General features: G+C 32.4%; 1 protein-coding gene across 3 annotated transcripts in view; it reads left to right on the top strand.

Annotated features, from left to right (window-relative positions):
- LOC118195043 (solute carrier family 12 member 4-like) overlaps positions 1 to 17,605 on the top strand; it is a 189,459-nt gene that overhangs the window by 5,956 nt on the left and 165,898 nt on the right. For 2 of the 3 annotated variants that reach the window (XR_015042001.1, XM_085820196.1), the window contains exons 1-3: positions 14 to 385; positions 14,398 to 14,471; positions 15,006 to 15,110. Coding sequence is in view for 2 of the 3 variants with exons in the window: in XM_085820196.1 (XP_085676322.1) it covers positions 157 to 385; positions 14,398 to 14,471; positions 15,006 to 15,110 (408 nt within the window). In the remaining variant the exon portion in view is untranslated. Of the gene's footprint in view, positions 1 to 13; positions 386 to 14,397; positions 14,472 to 15,005; positions 15,111 to 17,605 lie in introns of those variants that run through there. The other variant, XM_085820197.1, reaches the window with a different exon arrangement.

Genomic DNA, 17,605 nt, shown 5'->3' with positions numbered 1-17,605 from the left:
AAATAGGGGTGAGGGTACATCGCACGCATGCGCACTTCAGATTTGAACTAACTATTGTTGACTGCCAGCTGAGTGTATATTGGGGTGTTAGTAACTTTCATTTGCGTAGCTCTGTTTTAATATAGTGACTGCATAGTTGATAAAGTTTGAAAGAAAATGCCACTTATTGACGATAAAGAAAGAACAGCAGATTACTCTGATTGTAGCAGCAATCATTCTTCACCACTTTTATTTGGCAGAAAATTTGAGATATTATGTGTGGACAATACGCCGGTAGAAGATAATGCATTCGATAACGAGTTGACAACACCGAACTCCGTTACATCACATGAGACTTCAGAAAACGTAGCAAATGATAAGAATGCATCAGATTTGTTGTTACAAGGTTAGTTTATCTTTTTCTCTTTTTGAGTTATCTCTTACTTGGGCGCCTTATTTATTTATTATTTTGGATGTTGGAGCTAAAGTGCCTCTCGTAGTTTCAGTTTCACATTGCTACGTAGAGGAGCATTTTTTTTCCTTAGTCATTCACAGTACGTTCAAATGATAGATGGTTATATTGGGTTTTAGGTGTACTTAAAAATTATTTCTGGCATAAATTCTTATCAAATTTCAGTTAAGATATTAGAATTTAAATTAAATCTTATTGCAGAAACTTAATTGTTCATATCACATGGTAAATTTGCTGTTAACTGCGCTGCGTGTTTTTTAATCATAGTACAGCTCACATCTGTTTTCGGACACTTAGTTTTTCAGATTTATTTGCAGATATTATTAGTGAAATTACTTTTATTTTTTTCTCATATACTGTCACATATGCATCTTTTTTTAAAACCTGCTTGTTTCGAAAATAATTATTTAAAATGTTTTTGGAAAATACAATAATTTAATTGGAAAGTTTTAAAAATGAGCTCACAAGTATCATTAATTTTTTGTAATATCTGCATCAATGTTACTTCATTCTTGCAACATTACTGTTTTTAGTTCGTTTTTTGTTTTAATGTTATGCCGTCTTGTAATTCTCTCCAGATGTGTTCTGTTGGGTTTAAATCTGATGTCTGAGGTAGTGTTTTCAGAACTTGAGGACAATTATAGACACACCAAAGGCAAACATTGAGGGCAGTGTGCTTAGGATCATTATTCTGATAAAAATTAAAGTTGTTTCCAGTATCTAAATTTTTAGGGAATAATTAAAAATTATCTTTTAAGATATTTAAATAAAGAGCATGGTTCATTTTGTGCTATCAATAAATAGTATATTATTTAATCCTGATGCTGACATGAATCCTCACACAAGAACACCTTCGCTGCTATACTTTATTGTTCCAACTAAGGTCTTCGGATTAAGTTTATCATTTTCCCTCCCTTACAGTTATATGCCCATCAGAACCAAAAATGTTAAATTTGCTTTCATCTGCAAATAATACAATTCTAATATGCTTCAGGCTTATTTACCACTGATTTTGCGAAGAAAGGTGTAAGGTCGGCTAATCTTCGGAATATGGTAACAGGTAGATTGGCGACATTTTGGAGGCGATAAAGGTTACTACCTAGGACTTTGGGAATAATGTGAGCAGTACTCAGTTCCAATTACGCATTATTTTGTGTGAGGGAAATGAGAGATCATGAGATATGTCATGTGACATTAATGGACGAATTACAGTTCTTTAATCAGAAAAGGTGGGAAATTTGGAAAAATATCTGCAGTACTATAGTATTTTGTATTAAGCTTCATTGTGTGTTGTGTGAAAGAGTGTTGATTAATTTTTGGATCACATGGTGCTATCTAAAGTGAATTCTAAATTTTTAATGCGTTTATCTGATAATTCAAAAGAATTGGTTGAATGGTGTATGAGTGTAGGATTAATTGCGGATAAGTATGAATGTCCAACATGTGGGAATGAAATGAGATTGTGTGAAAGGAAGGATATTACAGATAAGTTTGAATGGCGGTGCAAGAAATCTGCTGAAAATGGGCATTTTGTGATCCGCCATGCACTCAAGATTTTGTAGAAGATTAGGTAAGTTACTATTTTTAATCATTTGAGGATATTATTTTTATGCATTGTTCTAAATGTAAGGAGTAAATAAATTAATATGGTATTATTGGAAAATTGTTATTAGCAATGATTTAGTTTAAAGTAATTAGGATAGTAAGCTAATTTTTATTAATTTAATGTACGGGCTTATTTATATTTTAAGTAGTGTTTTTTAATTTAATTATACAGTCAAAAGTCGTTGATTCGGACACCCATAATCCGGAATGATCTATAATCTGGACATCAAAGCTAAAAACTTTCTGCGCATGTGCCGCGTTGACACATGCGCATAGGCGTTTTTGCGTGCGCGTAAGACCTTTACGACTGCGCATATGCGTGGGCGCAAATGCAGAATACGTTTTCGCGTGCGCGTTTAATGTATAACGGACAGTATAAGCTAAAATTATCTATTTCAGTTAATGTTGATGATTGCGTTGTTCCTTAATCTTCGAACTGGATCCGGCTTATTACTTTTTTCAGACTGTAAGAGCAATTTTATAAAAGTAAACTTGAACTTTCGATTATGTCAAATAGAATTTCGGATGCTGGAGCTCCCAAAGGATCTAAAAAACGAAAATATGTTTCGATGTCCATCAAACAAAAGTGAAATTGCTGCAAAAAATGGATAAAGACATGAAGAAGGTGACAGAGAGGTTGGTGAAAACGAAAAAATTTTGATTGACAAGTTAGTCGGCATTCTCGGCACAGCAATTACGGGACTTGAACAGCGGAACTTTGTAACTGAGCAAGAAATTATGTCTGTTTATAGAATTAAAGAGAAAGTATTATCACATAAAGCGGAGCAACTTAAACAACTTAGATTGAAAGAAATGTTTAATAAAGTAAACAAATAAATATTAAGCTTTTTTTTTTTTTTTTTTTTGTAAATTTTGATACCCTTTAGGGTTGATCTTTACATTATGGTAACTTGGCGATTTTTTGGCGAAAATTTGGCAACCAACTCTCCTACAGCAACCCTCTATTTTTTTTTCCCCGCCTTGTCTTCACAAAGTAAAGACATGTTTCTTTTCTTTTTATCTACTGAACACTTCTTCCAACAATCTACTAGCCAAATTACACTTATGCTAGAAATTTTATCAAACAAAACTGCTTAATCATGACAAATATTCACTGCAAAATTGGGAAAAGGGCACAATACCATACTCCTTACGCGTTTTTCAAAATAACACATACACATAAACCATGTACACGCCGACTTATTTTTACTTAAAAATACATCCCAGAATTGCACAAAAATGGCATTACGCACACTCTTCACTATATCCATGTACACTGCTTTTTTCTCATAAATTAGAAAAATTTCACGAAAATACATGACAATTTTCTCAATCTTTAAACCCGGTAAAAAGAACATATATGAAATTACCTGATCGCGAAAAAGTATTTATGCTTTACAAATATGAACATTTCCACATATAAAATAAATAAAATATCCAAAAACTTTTACCTCTAAATCATCTATTACATTATACACGTCACCAACGAATTCATACCGCAAGCATTACAAATACTTAGTATCAAATATTTAAATTATTTCCATGCACGTTTACTTCAACTTAAACGTATACCAAATTCCTACAAACATAAAATTCACAAAATAACTATCATTTAATTAAAATATAATTAAATTCAAAAACACTACTTAAAATATAAATGAGCACATACATTAAATTAATAAAAATTACCTTACAATCCTAATTACTTTAAACTAAATCATTGCTAATAACAATTTTCCCAATAATACCAAATTCATTTCCACCTTACATTTAGAACAATGCATAAAAATAATATCCTCAAATAATTAAAAATACTAACTTACCTAATCTTCTTCAGAATCTTAATTACGTGGCGGATACACTTTTCTAATTCATTCAATAAAATTATTGAAAGATTTTTTCTGCGAATTTTTCCTCCATACTTCCTCCGCTAAATAAAAATTTTTCGCCAAAAAATTGCCAAGTTACCATAATGTAAAGATCAACCCTCATTTCCCTCACGCAAAATAATAAATATTCTCTTTATCACAATGCCTAAATACCCATTTCGAATTCACTTTAGTTAGGGCCATGGCATCCAAAAATTAACCAACACTGTTTCACACAACACAGAATGAAGCTAAATGCAAAATTTCCAGATTTTTTCCCCGATTTCCCCCCTTTTCCGACTAAAGAACCGTAATTCGTCCATTAATATCACATGACATATCCCATGATCTCTCATTTCGGTTGATCTTTACAATATGGTAACTGGTAGTTTGGCGACATTTTGGAGGCGATAAAGGTTACTACCTGGGACTAATGTGAGCAGTACTCAGTTCCTAATGACTTCCTCCAGTAATAATGTGAGCAGTACTCAGTTCCGATTACGCATTATTTTGCGTGAGGGAAATGAGAGATCATGGGATATGTCATGTGATATTAATAGACGAATTACGGTTCTTTAATCGGAAAAGGGGGGAAATCGGGAAAAAATGTGGAAATTTTGTATTTAGCTTTATTCTGTGTTGTGTGAAACAGTGTTGTGTAATTTTTGGATCTCATGGCCCTAAGTAAAGTGAATTCGAAATCGGTATTTAGGCATTGTGAGAAAGAGAAGTTTGCTTTTTATTTAGCGGAGAAAGTATGGAGGAAAAATTCGCAGAAAACATCTTTCAATAATTTTATTGAATGAATTAGAAAAGTGTATCCGCCACGTAATCAAGATTCTGAAGAAGATTAGGTAAGTTAGTATTTTTAATTATTTGAGGATATTATTTTTATGCATTGTTCTAAATGTAAGGTGGAAAGGAATTTGGTATTATTGGGAAAATTGTTATTAGCAATGATTTAGTTTAAAGTAATTAGGATTGTAAGGTAATTTTTTTTTAATTTAATGTATGTGCTCATTTATATTTTAAGTAGTGTTTTTGAATTTAATTATATTTTAATGAAATGATAGTTATTTTGTGAATTTTATGTTTGTAGGAATTTGGTATACGTTTAAGTTGAAATAAACGTGCATGGAAATAATTTAAATATTTGATACTAAGTATTTGTAATGCTTGCGGTATGAATTCGTTGGTGACGTGTATAATGTAATAGATGATTTAGAGGTAAAAGTTTTTGGATATTTTATTTATTTTATATGTGGAAATGTTCATATTCGTAAAGGGTAAATACTTTTTCGCGATCAGGTAATTTCATATATGTTATTTTTACCGGGTTTAAAGATTGAGAAAATTGTCATGTATTTTCGTGAAATTTTTCTAATTTATGAGAAAAAAGCAGTGTACATGGATATAGTGAAGAGTGTGCGCAATGCCATTTTTGTGCAATTCTGGGATGTTTTTTAAAGTTAAAATAAGTCGGCGTGTACATGGTTTATGTGTATGTGTTATTTTGAAAAACGCGTAAGGAGTATGGTATTGTGCACTTTTTCCCAATTTTGCAGTGAATATTTGTTATGATTAAGCAGTTTTGTTTGATAAAATTTCTAGCATAAGTGTAATTTGGCTAGTAGATTGTTGGAAGAAGTGTTCAGTAGATAAGAAGAAAAGAAACATGTCTTTACTTTGTGAAGACAAGACGGGGAAAAAAAAATAGAGGGTTGCTGTAGGAGAGTTGGTTGCCAAATTTTCGCCAAAAAATCGCCAAGTTACCATAATGTAAAGATCAACCCTCATTTCCCTCACGCAAAATAATGCGTAATCGGAACTGAGTACTGCTCACATTATTGCCAAAGTCCCAGGTAGTAACCTTTATCACCTCCAAAATGTCGCCAAACTACCAGTTACTATATTGTAAAGATCAACCGCCTTTAGATCATAATTGTTCTTTATTTCATAAATTACAGTTTCATATTTTTAATTTTATAATTTCTGCATGCCATCTTACGATATTTAAACTGATGATCTATAATCCGGAAAAATCGATAATCCGGAATCGCCGAAGTCCCGACGAGTCCGGATTAACGACTTTTGACTGTATTTTAATTTAATGATCATGATTTTGTGAGTTATATGTTTGTAGTATTTTGGAATACGTTTGAGAAGAAGTAAATGTGCATGGAAAGAATTTAAATATTTGACACTAAGTATTTGGAACCATTTTTGGTTAATCTTTGGATTATGGTAACTTGGCGATTTTTTGGCGAAAATTTGGCGACCAACTCTGCTACAGCAACACTCTACTTTTTTTATCGCCGCCATTTTGTCTTCATGAAGTAAAGACATGCTTCTTTTCTTTTTATTTACTCAACACTTTTTCCAACAATCTGCTAGTCGAATTACACTTATGCTCGAAATTTTATGGAACAAAACTGCTTAATCATGACAAATATTAACTGCAAAATTGGGGATAAAGTGCAAAATCGCAAGCTCCTTGCCGCGTTTTTCAGAATCGCACATACACAGTAACCATGTACATGTCGACTTATTTTTACTTAAAAAAAATCCCAGAATTGCACAAAAATGGCATTGCGCACACTCTTGACTTTATCCATGTACACTGCTTTTTTCTCATAAATTAGAAAAATTTGCATGAAAATGCCGGAAAATTTTGTGAAACTTTAAATTCGGTAAAAAGAACATATATGAAATTACCTGATCGCGAAAAAGTATATACCCTTTCCAAGGATGAACATTTGCACATATAAAATAAATATAATATCCAAAAACTTTTCCCTCTAAATTATCTATTATAAACGTCACCTGCCAATTTATAATGTAAACATTAAAAATGGTTCCAAATACTTAGTGTCAAATATTTAAATTCTTTCCATGCACATTTACTTCTACTCAAACATATTCCAAAATACTAAAAACATATAACTCACAAAATCATGACCATTAAATTAAAATATAATTAAATTAAAAAACTTTACTTAAAATATTAATAAGCACATGCATTAAATTAATAAAAATTAGCTTACAATCCTAATTTCTTTAAACTAAATCATTGCTAATAACAATTTTCTAATAATACCATATTAATTTATTTATTCCTTATATTTAGAACAATGCATAAAATTAATATCCTCAAATGATTAAAAATACTAACTTATGTAATCTTCTTTAGAATCTTGATTACGTGGCGGATAAACTTTTCTTATAGATTCAATAAAATTATTGAATGATTTTTTCTGCGAATTTTTCCGCCATACTTCCTCCGCTAAATAAAAAGCAAAATTCTCCTTATCATAATGCTTCGGAATAGCGCTTTTTATAGCACTCCACGTTCCCTCTGTTGTATTCGTATGTGCGCCTGTTTCAGGATCTTTAAAATGATACTTATGGTTAACAGCAAGATGTTGAAAACCTTCATTCTCCAAACATGCATATGACTTCCAGCAGTCAGATATTATTATTGTACCAGGTAGAATATACTGCTTAATAAAACTTAATAAGCAATCTTTACTTCTATCTTGCACAACCTTAAAAAACACTTATTACTACCCCTTTCAATCCCACCAAATACTCATTTTCCTTCCATTCTCCTACCTCTCTGATACTTGCGCTTCCCAAACTTACTTTCATCAATTTCAACAATAACATTCATACCCATATCATTCTCGCAAAATTCCACGCACACTTCCCTACAGAAAGAGTTCCAATCGGCTGCAGTACTACTGCTAATTTCTAAATCTGAAATCCAGTAGTCAACTGGCAGTCTATTCACCCAGTAATAAGAAATTAATAAAATTTCACCCATACTCAAACGACTTTCAGCAAACCACGTATCCTTCCTTACACTCCGTTTCACAAAATGTCCATTTTCACCAGATTTCTTGCATGGCCATTCAAACTTATCTGTAATATCCTTCCTTTCACACAATCTCATTTCATTCCCACATGTTGGACATTCATACTTATCCGCAATTAATCCTACACTCATACACCATTCAAGCAATTCTTTTGGATTATCAGATAAATGCAATAAAAATTTAGAATTTACTTTAGATAGGGCCATGCAATCCAAAAATTAATCAACACTCTTTCACACAACACACAATGAAGCTTAATACAAAATACTATACTACTGCAGATATTTTTCCAAATTTCCCCCCCCCCTTTTCCGATTAAAGAACTGTAATTCGTCCATAAATGTCACATGACATATCTTATTATCTCTCATTTCCCTCACACAAAATAATGCGTAATCGGAACTGAGTACTTCTCACATTAGTCCCTAGTCCTAGGTAATAACCTTTATTGCCTACCAAAATGTCGTCAAACTACCTGTTACCATATTCCAAAGATTAGCCGGCTATATTTATTACCAGAAAAATGGCCAAAAGAAGATTTTAGTGCTGATGAAGAAGAAATAGCTCTTGAGAAAAAGAAAAAAATTATTTCGTCCTTAATAAATCTTAATGCTAGTGAAATAGTTGCTACTAGATTCTCAAGTTATGGTAAGACAATCAGACTGGTAGCGTGGATGTGTCGTTTTGTTTACAACTGTAAACATCAAAACAAGAATAAGGATGAACTTACTGTATCCGAGTTAAATGAAGCTGAGAATATCTTGATTCGTTTAATACAAAATGAGTCCTTTAATGGAATAGAAGATAAACGGATTTTAAGTCTTAATCCATTCATTGATTGTGGTATCATCAGAACTAAAACAGCGATATTTCAAAGAGAAGATACATCTGAGTTCAGAACTCCTGCTATTTTGCCAAATGATCATCCTCTTATAAGAAGTTTAATAATGGAAGAACATAAGTTGAAAGGACATGTTGGAATTTCTCACGTGCTTGAATTCCTTAAGAGAAAGATTTTGGATATTAGTGGGAAGAAGAGTTGTGTCATCCGTTTTGAAAACTTGTATAACCTGTAAGCGTTATTCAAACAAAAATGTTAACCCACCAACACCACCACTTCCTAGAGATCGGGTACAGGATGCCTCAGTGTTTCAAATAACCGGCATAGATTATGCTGGACCTGTATTTCTAAGAGACTACAAGAAGGCATGGATTTGCCTATTTACTTTCGCAGTGTACCGTTGTGTTCATTTGGAACTGGTTACATCCTTAACGACAGATACATTTCTACAAGCGTTTCATCGTTTTTCTGCTAGACATGGGAAGCTATCCATAATTTATACTGATAGTGGAACAAATTTTGTTGGAGCATGCAATACACTTGCTTCAATCCATTTCAATAAAATTGCAAAAAAAGGAGCTAATGAACGTATTATTTATTATTATTCCACCATGGAGCATCTGGAGGAATGAACTTATACGTTCATTCCTCCAGGTGCTCCATGGTGGGGTGGCTGGTGGGAACGCCGCATAGGAATGATGAAAAGAATATTAAGGAAAGTTCTTGGGAGAGCCTGCCTTAGTTGTGAGGAAATGTGTACCGTTTTGTGTAACTGTGAAGCTATCCTAAATGATAGACCTTTAACAGTTGTATCAGCTGATTCAAGTCTCACTTCCATAAAACCTGGAAATTTTTTACGAGAAATACAAAACTATTCAGGGCCAATTGTGAAACATGACTTCAATTCTAACTTTTATAAACGGAGATTGCATTATATCCAAAATGGTAATTAAATTAACCAGGTTTTCAAGAAAAGATTTTTGCCAGGAATATCTGGGAACTTTAAAAACAACAAGCAAAAAATTTGCTAGAAGTTGTAAGTTAAAAGAAGGAAACTTGTCTTGATTGGAAGCGATGACAAAAGGAGATTAAATGGTTGATCTTTGGATTATGGTAACTTGGCGAAAATTTGGCGACCAACTCTGCTACAGCAACCCCCTATTTTTTTTTCGCCACCCTTTTGTCTTCACGAAGTAAAGACATGTTTCTTTTCTTTTTATTTACTCAACGCTTTTTCCAACAATCTGCTAGCTGAATTACACTTATGCTCAAAATTTTATGGAACAAAACTGCTTAATCATGACAAATATTTACTGCAAAATTGGGAAAAAGTGAAGAATCGCAAACTCCTTGCCACGTTTTTCAAAATCGCACATACACAGTAACCATGTACACGTCGACTTATTTTTACTTAAAAAAACATCCCAGAATTGCACAAAAATGGCATTGTGCACACTCTTGACTTTATCCATCTACACTGCTATTTTCTCATAAATTACAAAAAATTGCACGAAAATGCAGGAAAATTTTGTGAACCTTTAAACTCGGTAAAAAAGCACATATATGTAGTGGGGGAGTTGAAGATGCTAAATAACAATTCCAATGTTGTTTTCCACACCACAGAACATTTAATAAAGATAATCAGAAAAGGTACAAATTAGATTAATCACAAGGGCCGTTTGATACAAACAGGATTCTATATAGTTTAACAGTCTCATCACATAACGGAGTAGTGCCTACTCGCACTTCCTGATGTATTATACCGTTCAATTTACCACCTCACGCTTGCTGATGTATTATACAGTCAATTTACCACCTTCGCGTGGAAAACTACAGTTCCTTATTCTACACCTTCACGTATAAACAGACATCTCACCACCTTCGCGTGGGATAGCAGAAGAGTCTCTGTCATACTCCTCTTTCACCTCGCTGCTGGCGCATTGGTGAGGCCCTCTGGTGGTTGTGTCGCACATACAGATACTACATATATATGAAATTACCTGATCGCGAAAAAGTATATACCCTATCCAAGGATGAACATTTCCATGTATAATATAAATAAAGTATCCAAAAACTTTTACTTCTAAATTATCTATTATAAACGTCACTAACGAATTCATAACAAAACATTAAAAATGGTTACAAATACTTAGTGTCAAATATTTAAATTATTTCCATGCACGTTTACTTCCACTCAAACGTATACCAAATTGCTACAAAACATAAAATTCACAAAATAACTATCATTTAATTAAAATATAATTAAACCATGTACACGTCGACTTATTTTTACTTAAAAAAAATCCCAGAATTGCACAAAAATGGCATTGCGCACACTCTTCACTATATCCATTTACACTGCTATTTTCTCATAAATTACAAAAATTTGCACGAAAATGCATGAACATTTTGTGAATCTTTAAATTCGGTAAAAAGGACATATATGAAATTATCTGATCGCGAAAAAGTATATGCCCTTTCCAAGGATGGACATTTGCACATATAAAATAAATAAAATATCCAAAAACTTTTACCTCTAAATTATCTATTATAAACGTCACCAACGAATTTATAACAAAACATTAAAAATGATTACAAATACTTAGTGTCAAATACTTAAATTCTTTCCATGCACATTTACTTCTACTCAAACGTATTCCAAAATACTACAAACATATAACTCTCAAAATCACGATCATTAAATTAAAATATAATTAAATTGAAAAACACTACTTAAAATATAAATAAGCACGTACATTAAATTAATAAAAATTAGCTTACAATCCTAATTACATTAAACTAAATCATTGCTAATAACAATTTGTCAATAATACCATATTAATTTATTTACTCCTTACATTTAGAACAATGCATAAAAATAATATCCTCAAATAATAAAAAATACTAACTTACCTAATCTTCTACAGAATCTTGAGTGCATGGCGGATCACAAAATGTCCATTTTCACCAGGTTTCTTGCACCGCCATTCAAACTATCTGTAATATCCTTCCTTTCACACAATCTCATTTCATTCCCACATATTGGACATTCATACTTATCCGCAATTAAGCAATTCTTTTCAATTACACCTAAACACAATAAAAATTTCAGATCTACTTTATATATGGCCATGGGATCCAAATATTAAACAACACTGTTTCACAGAACATAGAATGAAACTACTGCTATAAAAAACAGCAGATATTTTTACAAATATACCCCCTTTTCTGATTAAAGAACAGTGATTCGTCCATTAATGTCACATGACATATTTAATGATCTCTCATTTCCCTCACACAAAATAATGCGTAATCGGAACTGAGTACTTCTCACATTATTCCCAAAGTCCTAGGTAGTAACCTTTATCGCTTCCAAAATGTCGCCAAACTACCTGTTACCATATTCCAAAGATCAGCCGATTAAATTGGCCTTAAAAAAAATCATACAATTATTTCCAGGTACCGATGGTATTCTGGCTCGTCTTTCGACAAGCCAGAATTAAAGTGCAAAATGGAGAAGTCATAAGAGCTGTACAAAATCTTTATCCTTTGGAATTACCGATTGCCGAGGAACTTCCATCGAAATTCAGCGGAAGTCAAAGATGCGAAAATATTTCAGTAGAGCAAACTCCAATTGATAATGTACCTGTAGGAAAAAATAGAATAATCCATACCCATTTAAAATCGCCCACGATAACGAAATCAGGAAGGACGATTAGAGTTCCTTATCGATTGGACTTATGAGAACAATGCTTAATTTTTTATTATTTTGCAATACTCAATCCCAAATTTCATATTGCAAGGCGGGAGGAGAACAATATTTTGACTCTAATATTTTTGTTTATATTTTTTTCTAACTGCAGCTTCTGAGTAATATTGCATGAGCTTCAAGCAGATGTAATCGTTTTTTTTACTCTAGAGGTTTTTTTTTTATTCATTATCTATTCATATTATTATTATCTATGTTTTGTAACAGTTTGTTTCAGAGAATGGCAATATGCTATGTTGTTGTTGTTCTTTTTAGAGAGTTAGTGTAAACATTTTATGTGCATGTGTAGATGCATATGCGCATGCATAAAGGTATTATGTGCATGCATTAATGTATTATGCGTTGACGCATGCACAGAAAGTTTGTAGCTTTGAGGTCTGGATTATAGATCATTCCAGATTATAGACGTCCAGATTAAAGACTTTTGACTGTACATTATTGGCTGTGTGTTACAAGATTGGTGACTAAAGTCGTTTTGCTAAATTTTGTCTTGCTCCTATTGTGTACTGAATTAAGCCTTAATTGTATTAGTTTAGTTATTTAGTATTTACTGTTTATTTCTTGCACATGCTTCAAATTAATCCAAGTCCTGAATAAATAAGCTCCCACATATATTTAAGGCTTTAATCTAGGGCCGGCACTTGATACCGCCTGGTGCAGTCTCTACGGGTCCTAAATTCTGCTACAAAACACTTTCCTAAGTTCTAAATTTTCACCGTGCCAAAACTTTGGATACCAGTGCTTTCCCTAAATCGTAAATACTTCTCATCCCTTAATTTTGCCTCTCGATGCTTCCCCAAATTCCAAAAATTTCGTGTTCTCTGAATTCTGCTGTCTAGTGCTGACATATTCTCCCTCCGCTTCTGGGTTTATGGTGAATAACATATCAGTTATTCTTAATTAAAATAGCACTAAATATAATCTTTTGTCCTATGAGTTTCATTAACAAAATCTGTTTTTAGCATATGAAAAGAAATTTTTGTTGAATTTATCCTCGTCAACATTTCTTAGAGCATTTAAAAATCTATAATCATCACCAAGCGTAATGTTAATAATCACGGAGTATAATACTTTATACTCCGTGGTTAGCATAAAAGGTTGCCATACTCTTGTTATTCAATTACTAATATAAAAAAAGTTTAGACATCACAGAATGAGTGATTATTGGAAGCTGTCGTGTATTCATAAACATGCGGTGATGAAAGCAAAATATAATAATGACTCGCCAGGTTGATGTCAGGGATGTAAATAAGGTGAATGTTTCGCTTTGAGATGTATACCAAATAGATACTCAGCTATGGAACCAAATTATTAATCTCATAAATTTATGCTTACATGATTCTTTTTCCATAACGATGTATTTTATTTAGTGCCTAAGTGAAATTAAGAATCGGAATTTTTAAGTGAAAATCTCCACATGTTTTATTATGGAAGAAAAAATCAAATGCACATGCGTAAAGCATTAATAAAAAAAAGTTTGTTGCTTTGAGGTCCAGATTTTAGATCATTCCGGATAATGGACGTCCGGAATTTGGCCTTTGTACTGTACTAAATGTATGGGAAAATGTTAATGTGCTGTATGACTAAAATTTCTGTGTCAGAAAAGTGTGTGCATGGAGGCAAATCTTAAATAATGAAAAACTTTTGTAAATGTGCCCATAATTTTATATATCTGCTAAAGTAATTGACTGTGAACTTTAAAACTGTATTCTGATTATAAGAAATGTATTAATAACTGTTTATTTAATGGATATTAATATCAGAACATCTTGTTAATTTTCAATTAGTATGATAATTTGATCTATCTAGTGGTTTCCAGCCAATTTAAAAAAATTCATATTTTAGTTGACAAAAAATTCATATTCAAGCTTTAAAGTTCTTGCTAGTTTACTTTTTCAGAGCTGTCACTTCATTACACTTGTCTTTTTTTTTTTTTTTTCCCTCCTGAAATTTAAAAAGTAATTGAATTTTTTTTTCTTTTCTATTAGATCACAGAGATGCAGAACCTATTATTCTGGAAGGAAATCTTTCCAGTTATGAAAAGAATCTTTATTTATATCATGTAAGTTTATTCCTCTGTTATTTCATATATGTTTTGAAACTGCTGTCTGTATTATCTTGGAGAGGGGAAAACTAAGGATTCAAGGAAATGTTTTATTGCTTAAAGAAAAAGGTTTATTCATCAAGACCTTTTCTAAGTCATAAGTATAAAATTATATATATGTGTAAGACGCTAAAATATGAAGAAAAATGTATCACCAAATAAAACTTAATTGCAAGCAACTATCAGAAAATTCTTAATTTTAATTGCATACATCCCCTCTTCAAGTCTCCATATTATATCATGCTTTCCCTGCAGTACCCCCGCAGTACACTGCGAAATCTTTTGCCCAGTCACTGCTCAAGATTAAAACAAAGACTTTACAAGCTTCAGAATACTATTGCAACTATTACACATCATTCTTTTTTTAAAGTTTTTTCTTATATACGTAAAAAATTCCACATTTTCTAAGTAGTATTAATATAAAGGTTACTGCATTTTTGTTAATGTAAAGAATAGATTAAAAAACAAATATTGATCTTAAAACAATTTCAGGAGGAAATGCCCGAAAGACCTAGAGTTGCAACTCTATTGAATTCTTTAGCTAATTATAATGTTGCTATACCAAGTGTGTCAGAAAATTCTACATCTCTTCCAAAGGTAAGTTTTAAAATATTTTACACTTGTACCAACTTTTATGTTTTTTTTTTTTTTTGTAATTTTTGCTGAAACTTCTGTTGTTTTACAGTTTTTTGCTTGAAGACTCCCCTTTTTTACGGAGTTCACATTTATTATTATTATTATGGTTTGTTTTGCAAAGACTAGAAATGTTCCATTATATGGTTTGTTGCTAAATCTATCTTTGACATTAATTTTTATAAGATTTTAGGGTTACAATTACACTGTTCATCACATGATTGGACAAATCCTCTAGGAGAAGTAAAGAAATGGAACACAAAATGCCATTCTTACATTGGCAATTAATGTCCATTTTATTGACTTTAAAATAGGTTTAGTTTAGCAGTATGTGAATTGGTAATTTGTGAATTTCTTCATTACCTTATATATCCAGATGTAAGTTGACCTCCCCCCCCACACACACACGCACACTCTCTTGAGAAAAAATTTAAGGAAAAAAAATTACAAGAGAATCAATACTTTCACTAGGGATAAGTAATCAGCTGGGTTATCTTTGCCAGGAGAATGATGCACATAACCTCAGTTGTCAAGTCTTGTATCTCCTTCACACGGTTTGATACAAATTGTTTCCACTTTTTACTTGGGCTTTAAATCCAATATGGCCCAAAGGTCAAGAAAGCAGAAAAAAGGCACTGCAGGCCATGGCCCCTTAGGGCTGTTGCACCACAGAGTATAGTGTTTGAATCCAATATACGGTGACCTTTGAATCTCTCCCTAAAAAAAGCTTCTTGTATTTGTTTTTTTGTTGATTATTTCAGTTCACTAACTAATCTTATCACAAGTAAAGACCCATAAGCTCAAATCTTGGCAATGATAACTTCTTTGAAGGAGCCACTCTGAATTTTGAGATTGATTAAGATTTCATTCTCAACCTTTAACTTAATGAAAACAACTGCTCTGTAAGCCTCAGCACTGGCATCCAAAAATGTATGAATTTCCAGGTCTGCATCTTGATTAGTAATAGAACCAAGTATATATCTGGGAACTGTTAAATGTTTAAGTTCTGGAACTTCTTTACACCACCACATCCATTCCTCACTTGTATCAGGAGGTCTTCATCCCAAGAAAGTTTTCTTTGTCTGATCTCCTGGAACAATCATTTGAAATGGATAGTGAAGGGCATCACATGACCTAATGGGTCAAAGATTTTCTCAGCAGCCATTATTAGAAACCATTTAGTGTTGCTTTCCTGTTGGAGAAATTTTAGCCAACTACAGTACAAAGTCCGAAATCCGGACTCCATTATCCAGAATGATCTAAATTTCAGACCTCAAAACCACCAACAAACAGGTTTTCTCGTAGGCTTTACGCATGCACATTTGATGCCCCCCTCTGCGCATAAGAAAACATCTGGAGAGTCCTGATTCTTAATTTCACTTTGACACTGAATAAAATACCTTGTTATTGAAGAAACAATCATTTTAGCCTAAATTTTTACGATCAGTAATTTGGCCCCGTTGCTGCATACTTGCTTGGCATACATCTCGAACCAAAACATTCCACACAGATACATCATTGATCTGATGCCAACCTGGTGAATCATTATTTATTATGCTTTCCTTTCTTCACCGCATGTTTATCAAAACATGACAATTGAGTAATGAAACCTATAGCGATGCCTAAGCAATTTTTTTATGTTAGTAATTGAATAATAAAGGAGTGTGGTAACCTTTTATGTTGATATTACGCTTGGCGATGATTAGATTTTAGTTAAATGCGCTAAAAAATGTTGACAAGGAAAAATTTACCAAAGATTTCTTTGCATGTGCTAAAAATAGGTTTTGTTAATGATGCTCATAGACCCAAAGATTACATTTAGGGCTATTTAAATTAAGAATAACTGATTTGTTAGTCTCATAAACACAGAACCAGCGCCAGGGCTCATATGGCCGCATTCAATCGCAGATTTTAGGCACCACAGAGACTGTATCAGGTGGTAAGATATCTAGTGCCAGCCATCAATAAAGCTTAAATATATGGTGGCAATTTAATTATTCGGAACTCTGATAAGCCTTAAGCATGTGCAAGAAATAGACATAAATATAATAAATAACTAAACTAATACAATTCAGGCTTAATTGTCTCTGTGCGTGATAGAAGTAAGATAAAATTTAACAGAACAACTTGTTGTTAGTCGCCAAGATCATGATGCATAGCTAAATATGTATAGTGAAGGATAGCTAAATTTGCCGCTAATTTTAAAGGTTTTCGGATATTGCAAAGCAACAGTGAAATTTTTCTATTAACAGATTTTGTAAAGAAATGTAGAGAAGCAGTAATGAATGAAGATAATGTAAAAGAAATTTTTATATCATGAATGGCGAAATTGGCGTATGGTTTTAGATCCAGAAAATGCAGCTACCGATAGTGAAGAAAGTAACAGAGAAGTTACTGAAAACCAGAAAATTTCGATTGACAAGTTATTCAGAATTCTCGAAACAGCAGTTACAAAACTT

Source organism: Stegodyphus dumicola, chromosome 7, assembly GCF_044657685.1.
Source record: "Stegodyphus dumicola isolate Sdum_Otavi_A_Nest chromosome 7, ASM4465768v1".
In the NCBI taxonomy this organism is placed as follows: Eukaryota; Metazoa; Arthropoda; class Arachnida; order Araneae; family Eresidae; genus Stegodyphus; species Stegodyphus dumicola.
Note: the sequence above shows the minus strand (reverse complement) of the source record. Positions and strands in the feature narration are given on the sequence as shown.